The sequence below is a fragment of the Cololabis saira genome, chromosome 3, assembly GCF_033807715.1.
Source record: "Cololabis saira isolate AMF1-May2022 chromosome 3, fColSai1.1, whole genome shotgun sequence".
In the NCBI taxonomy this organism is placed as follows: domain Eukaryota; kingdom Metazoa; phylum Chordata; class Actinopteri; order Beloniformes; family Belonidae; genus Cololabis; species Cololabis saira.
This window is the reverse complement of record NC_084589.1, coordinates 37784053-37791474: the sequence shown is the minus strand read 5'-3', so window position 1 is coordinate 37791474 and position 7422 is coordinate 37784053. Positions and strand designations below refer to the sequence as shown.

Here is a 7422-nt window from a genome sequence, read left to right as displayed (position 1 = left end):
TTCAAGCGGCAGCAGAAATATCAATTAGGTTCAGTTAGATTGATTGATTGGTTATGTTTCTCAGCTGGAGCTGAATAACCTTCAACAACATGCAGCAATCATACAGCCAGTAGCTACACAGCACTCTCGTTGTTGGGAGTTTAATGAGTAAAAGAACCAAAATAGAAGTTTCACCATCGGATAAGTGAGTGAGATGTTATTTACTGTGTTTTTACTGCCTGGTTCATCAGTGTAAATGTGTGTTTTACCAGCGTTACGAGAGCTGGAACCTTAACAAGATGGCAAAGTTCCAGCGAGGAACGCCTGGCTGCACATCCGCCCTCAGAAGCTGATTCAGATGTCTGCAACTTTATTATTCATGTTAAATTATTGACCACCATTGATTACACGAAACCCCGCTACACGCAGACGTGAGTGCGCCACACGGATCTGGCCGAGATGTTAAATGAATGCCCCAGTTTTCATCTGCTTTATTGGAAATCACCGGGAGTAAAAAGGCAGCATGTCTCTCTGTGCAGCTTCAGACGAGATCAGTTCAAACTGATGGGAAATTATAGAAAAACATTAATTATCTGACGCAGAAATCACATTTTTAGTGTTAATGCTGTTTAATTATGTTCTCCCAGCTCACCTTTTTTATTATTTTTCTGTAATTATATTTTTGAGTTGTATGGGGTTTTTTTTTCCTTGAACAAGTTTAAATGTGTAAACTCTGCTTTTTTAGCAGATTTTCTTATGCTTGAAATGTGACTGATTTGCAGATGTGTATTAACTAAATGTCATAATTAAACACCTTCTAAAAGGCTGTTTTTAATAAGTGTAAACTCGACTACAGAGGCAAACCGTTAAAAGCTGGGTGTGAGTTCAGTGAAGTTGGCTGATTTGTGCCGCTGCCGATGGCGGCGCGCTGAGCGGAGCTGTCCCTGACCTCGGTGCTGAAACCACAGCTGGGCCTCTCTGCTGCTGTTTTCTCTCTGTTCCAGCGTCCAGGGCCGTCACGGGTCACGCTGAGCCCCAGCAGATAACCCTGACACCTGGCCCTGCTGCAAGCCTCTGTACCTCCATCCATCCTCATCCAGAACACTGAACTCACTGAACCAACTTTAAAGATTAGAGTATCTGCATGTGCGTGTGGCCTTTTAAGGTTACTGACACAATCTGAGCAGAGCACAAACATAGTATTTAATTCAAATACGAGAGGGTTACATTGTGATGACACACACATACCTGCGGTAATTGAAGTGATAACCCCAGATTGGGCCGAGCGACTTGACTAATCTCTTCAAGCACAAGGAGAAGGCCAGCCAGCACTGCCAGTTCTGCTGCGACGCTGCAGGCCGCGGCCTTCACGAGAGCATTTGGTGTAAGAGGAAACGCCAAGGTCCCCCCCCCCCCGCAGCCCTCCCAGGTCTCCAGTCCTGGAAATCAGCTGGCTCAAGGAGGCCACCTTGAGTCCGGCTCACAGCCTGGGATAATCCCATCTGTGCTTTTCATTTACACCTTCCTGGTTCCACTTTAATCAAACCCGTAAAGAATATTTGATAAGACTGGAAGCCACAGAAGCACAAGTCCACAGCAGCATGGAAGACTAGTGATTTTGTTGTTTTGTAGTTAAACTGACAACAAATCATTGTCTCCCTCACTGCTCTGAGACACAAGCTTGCAGAAACATGCACAATCTCTCGCCCGTTACTCAAATTCTCTTTGCATTTAATCAGCCCTTTTGAATTAAAGTCTTGTTTAAGAGAGAAAAGCAGCGCATGGGTTCAACTTGATCGACTTCTCAATATAAAGCTGAACATTTTTGGTGTAAAATGTGATTCGAAGGTTGTTGTTTTTTATGTGAAAAGTGAATCCACAGCTGAATACGAAGAATTTTGCCGGAAATGTTATTTTCTCTTTCTTGCAAAACACAAATCTTACATTTTTAGCTGAAGAATTCACTCTCTTTTCATTATTAATTAGTTTTTTGTCTTTATTCACTGTTTGTTCTGAACTGAATGGCGTCCCGTGTCAAGTGAATTTTTGAGTAGACAGAAAATAGCTGAATTTTATTGGTAATTTCTTTTCCTTTCACACTTTTCTATCAAATCTTTCTTATTATTTCAATCAGAAATGTTTTACGATTGCGCTAAACGTGAATGTCATGAAGTGTAAAGATTAAATTAGATCACATTTCTCCGCCAGATGTTTGTTGTGTACATTTTTATGAAGATATTTATCTTTTTGAAGTGTTTCCGAATGCTAACTGACCTGGGTGAAGCTGTGTCAGCCTGATGAATAAAACAGTCTTCCCTCTCTGTTTTCATGCTTGTGAAGAAATATATTAATTAACTTGAAGGTCACTGAGATGAAAACTGACAAATAAAGATTTGTATATAAATGCATATACTATATATACTTTGAGTTTATCTTATCCTTGGACTTTATCTTTTCATCGGCGTCTATTCATAGATTTAATACAAAAATCAAAGCAGAAATGATAGAAATGAACTAACTTTTCATTCATTTACCTTTTTACCAGTAAAAACATCGTTATTTTTAATAAAAACAGAGTCACGTTGATCACCTTAGAACGCCTTTAATGATAACTTAGAGACAGTGCGACAGACAAACATGTGGGTGTGCAGCGGTCAGCGTCACTGGGGGGGCAGCAGGGCCTTGGACTGGTCCATCACCTGCTGGAGCAGCTTCTCCATCATGTCGGTCAGGGGCTTGACCTGAGCGTGGAAGTTGTCGCTCAGAGGCTTGACCTGGGCGTTGATGTTGTCGGTGAGGGGCTTGATGTGCTCCTCGATGTCGGAGATGTAGGGCTTGACCTGCTCCTGGAGCTTGACGGCCTCGGCCTGGACCTTTTCCACCAGGGGCTGGATCTTGGCCCTGCTGTCCTCCACGTAAGTCCTGGGGGGAGGAGAGGTAGGAACAACGAGATGGTTGAGACAGGTTTGATGCATGCATAAAGCCACGTTTTTTTCCTCAACAGTAGAATTTCTCAAATGGATGAAATTATCTGTATAGTATTTTCCTTAAATACATTTTTTTTTTTTTAAATGTGCAAACCGGAGGTTGCGCATCCTGGACCATGTATCGGCAGCATGCATGTAAAATATGCATTTCAGTTAAATAAAATACATTTTGTAATTTGTATTTTTTTTTTTTTATAAAGTATATTTATTAATTTTCAAAGGGACAGACAGTCAAGAATTAAACAGTATTACAGAAATATGCACCCTCTTTTAAACACCACCCAAAACATGGAACAAACTCTCCTCACAGACAAATCAAAGTAGAAAAGTAACAAAAAATTACCGTAAAATAAAAAAGTAAAAAATTAGTAAAAAAATTTAAATAAATAAATAAATAAATTTAAAAAAAAAATTTAAAAAAAATTGTAATTTGTATTTGAGCATTGACAAACACATAATGTCAAAATATTTTTATATTTAGTAGTTTAAAAATACTAAAATCCTTTCTGAGACATGAGCAAGTGGCTTCCATTAACCCAGATCTTCTGTGTAAGCAGAAGTCCAAGACCGCTGACCCGCCCACTTCCTGCACTGGTGGCTGTTTTCTGTTCAAATTGATTAATTGATTATTTTTGTTCAGGGGTGAACGTTTTTATACCACATCCAGTTGAATTATTTAAAGCAATAAATGTATATATAATTAGGGGATGTGGCCTTTTGATTGGCGGTTGGCACAGCCAATGACTAACTGACATATTGACTCTCATGAGCTGTGAATAAAGACCTAAGAGAGCATTATCATTCATTCAGATTTCACATTTAAAAGAGTTTCTTTATTTGCACCGTTAATTTTACTAACACACCTCTGTGTGGGGCTGTGGGTTGATCTGGAAGGGCCCAATGTCCCAGCTTAGAAATTTGAAGCTAACCGAGAGATAATTTTTCCATCTTATTTTGCCCCAAAACGACATTTGAAACCGGAGGACCTGTTGTAAATGTTCCTCTGCAGCTCTGCAGTTCCTCTGGCATGGAAGGAACCAGGAATAAAGTCTTTTCAGGAATCCTCCAAGTGGAAGTCTGCTGGGACCTGCGTCCAGTCAGGCCGAGATACTGGTATAGCAGCAAGCCAGTATGAATCTAAAGTCATTTTAATTAGCATGGTCAGCCTAAGCTAAGTCAGCCAAGATAAAATGGCTAATAATGATTGACATGAGTCAATCATAGTCATGAGTCAACCTCTTTGCAACATAAGGCGGAAAAAAAGAAGCTTCAAAACTCCTTATTTGGACAAGCTGTGGGTGACATTGCTACACATTTGTCCAGTTCTTCTTATACACTCCAGGTTTCCTCCGACTAAGAGACTCTGGCCTGCTCCAGGAAAAAGGTGGGGTACAGTCGACGGAGGGCCACACACATTTACCCCTGGGGTCCATTTAAAACCAACAGCTGATATCTAGAGGTCGATGTATTTTGTATTTTATTTTGAAACTCTATTTTGCCCATCTCTGCTGTGTGGAAACCATTTTGACCGACCTGTCGGGTATAGAGTCACCTGGACTTTGATGGGTTTATACAGGACTGTCTCAGAAAATTAGAATATTGTGATAAAGTTCTTTATTTTCTGTAATGCAATTAAAAAAACAAAAATGTTGTACATTCTGGATTCATTACAAATCAACTGAAAATATTGCAAGCCTTTTATTATTTTAATATTGCTGATTATGGCTTAAAGTTTAAGATTAAGATTCCCAGAATATTCTAATTTTTTGACATAGGATATTTGAGTTTTCTTAAGCTGTGAGCCACGATCAGCAATATTAAAATAATAAAAGGCTTGCAATATTTCAGTTGATCTGTAATGAATCCAGAATGTATTTTTTTATTTATTTTTTTGTAATTGCATTAAAGAAAATCACAATATTCTAATTTTCTGAGACAGTCCTGTATTAACAACTTAATGCCTGACATGTTTTCCCGACCAGACTGTCAAAGTAAAAGCAGAGGTGGGGTACGAGTCTGGGTGTGGCTGCTACTCACTGGGCGGCGTTGGTCATCTCCAGGGCCCTGATGTTCTCCACCATCTCCTGGGTGGCGGCGGTGATGCTGGTGGACATCTCAGAGAGCATCTTTGTGATCTTGTCCACGTCGGACTGGACGTCCCGCTTCACCACGGCCCTGGCCTCAGAACCTGTGAGAAACATTCAGATCACAAATCACGTCCAGTAAACTCAAACTCTCTGGACTGAAATCCAGAGCCAGCTAATTGGAAATGTTTATCATCACCATGCTACTCTTTAAGCCTTAAAAATGTGAAATATTTATTGCAAAAAAAAGCCTTACCATGTGCAACGGCCAGCAGCAGGACAAGAGCGGCAACAAAGGTGGATTTCATGGCTGCAGATGAGGGAGAGAGACGACCTTAACCTGTGGTGCTCTTGGGACTGAAGATGCCTCCTGTCACAGAGCTGGAGGCTTTTATAGCTCCAGAGGAAGAGTTAATCATTCCCACTCAGGATTTAATCACCTCAAACGTTGAGACGTGGCGTGAGATGCTGAGAAACGTCACTGTGCTGGCTGAACCTTGATGCTTGATACTGTCGCTGTGACAAGAACGAGTCAAAGTCCGTCCTGCTGGCGGGGGGGCCTGAAGCCAGAAGACAGAACTTAATACCCAGATAGCAAAAGATGTTAAATCCATGTTGAATTATGGTCAAAAAGGTTGATTTTTGGTTAAGGTTGACGATTGATGGTGGATCAACCATCAATCAATCATGTAATTCTAATGCTAACATATTCTGTTTGTCGCTTCAACATGGATTCAATGTTTCTACCATATTTCAACATTGATTCACTCATATTTTGCTATCAGGGTATCATTTGATGACTTCAAATACTTTATTGAGATGCTCTGCTGGATTGAATCAATGTCATATGATTTTATTGTCCTTATCCCCCTTATACTTGTACTTTTCATCTGTTTAAAGGTGGAGAATATGAACATGAGGGCTTTAAAGCAGATTATTATTCGTAAACATAACATGCCGTTATAAAATGATCAAAAATAGTTGCATAGGGCCGTTGGGTGGCGCAGAGGTTAAAGCAAGTGGCCCATGTACCGAGGCTACAGTCCTCCTGCAGCGGCAAACAACAAACAACTACAACAAACAACAACAAAAACGACATCGGAACTTCTCTCCCTGAGATCATGGAAGAAAATTGACTTCTTATGTAGCAGTCCTGACCACAGCACATTGTCCTGAAAAACAAAGCATACAAATCTAGAAGTAAACAATATCTCCAAGCCACGATTCCTTCCATAACTGCACCTTCATTGCAGCAGACAGATATCTGTGCCTAACCAGTGTGCAAATCTTCAATTTAGCTTTTTCTTTCATTATTATTTTTCATATATTGTTATGCTTTGGTTAGTTCTTGCGCATGTACAGATGTGTCGTGGGCCCATGGGAGCCTGCATTGCCCAGGTCGGGTCAGAGTCCCGGCCTGCAGCTCTTTGCTGCATCTCATCTCTCTCTCTGCCTCCTTCCTGTCTACCACTTGAATAAAGGCCACTAAGGCCACACAAATATCTTTAAAAAAGGAAAAAAAAAATAGTTGCATGTGCTTCCTAATCATTTATTTTATCATCAAAACTGCACCGATAGTCCCCTAATCATGTAATCAATGTTGAATCAACGTATTCTGTTTGTCATGGACAAGGCTTCAACATGGATTTAATGTTTCTGCCATGTTTCAACATTGATTCACTCATATTTTGCTATCATTTGATGACGTCAAGTTATTGAGATGCTCTCCTGCATTGTTTCAATGTCATATGATTTTATCTCCTTATCCCCCTTATACTTATACTTTTCTCTCTATTGCATCAGTTTAAAGGTGGAGAATTTGAACATGAGGGTTTTAAAGTAGATTGTTCTTCGTAAACATAACATGTCATTATAAAATGATCAAAAATAGTTGCATGTGCTTCCTGATCATTCACCGCATCGATAAGCCCATTTTCCTTTAGCATTCTGATATCCAGTCTGTGTTTGAAGCTTTTAGGTGTTTTTAATAGATGCAATTTTATTTTTATTTTATTTTTGTACATTTATCCAGTCCTGGAAAAGTGGCAGAAAATGGATGGATGGATTTTAAACTTTGTTTTATTCTTTCTTTGGTGATGCCCTCATTGGTCATTGGTGGGCGGGGGGGCTCCTGGGGTGGATAAAATGGATAAAAATAAATGATTTACTTATTTATTTAGGTATTTATGATGTTTTTTGTTGTATTTTGTTGGTTTTTTTATGCTGTTCATGATTATGTTTTAATGGATATGTGCGGTGGGGTGCTGTATTTGTGCTGTGTGGGTATTAAAGTGAGGATGTGTGTGAAAACGACCAGATGTGTGTTTTTAACCACGAGTGTGTGAGTTTTTTCTATGTTAAATGTTGATTTT

The 7422-nt window shown here is 39.7% G+C and overlaps 1 protein-coding gene across 1 annotated transcript; it reads right to left on the bottom strand.

The window, feature by feature from the left end:
• Positions 1–2567: 2567 nt before the first annotated feature.
• On the bottom strand, positions 2568–5424 carry LOC133441150 (type-4 ice-structuring protein LS-12-like). Its single transcript, XM_061718545.1, has 3 exons — positions 5307–5424; positions 5004–5154; positions 2568–2901 (listed from the first exon to the last, which is right to left on the bottom strand). The coding sequence occupies exons 1-3, from the start codon at positions 5356–5358 to the stop codon at positions 2640–2642; spliced, it is 465 nt and encodes a 154-aa protein (XP_061574529.1). The 5' UTR covers positions 5359–5424; the 3' UTR covers positions 2568–2639.
• Positions 5425–7422: the final 1998 nt, after the last annotated feature.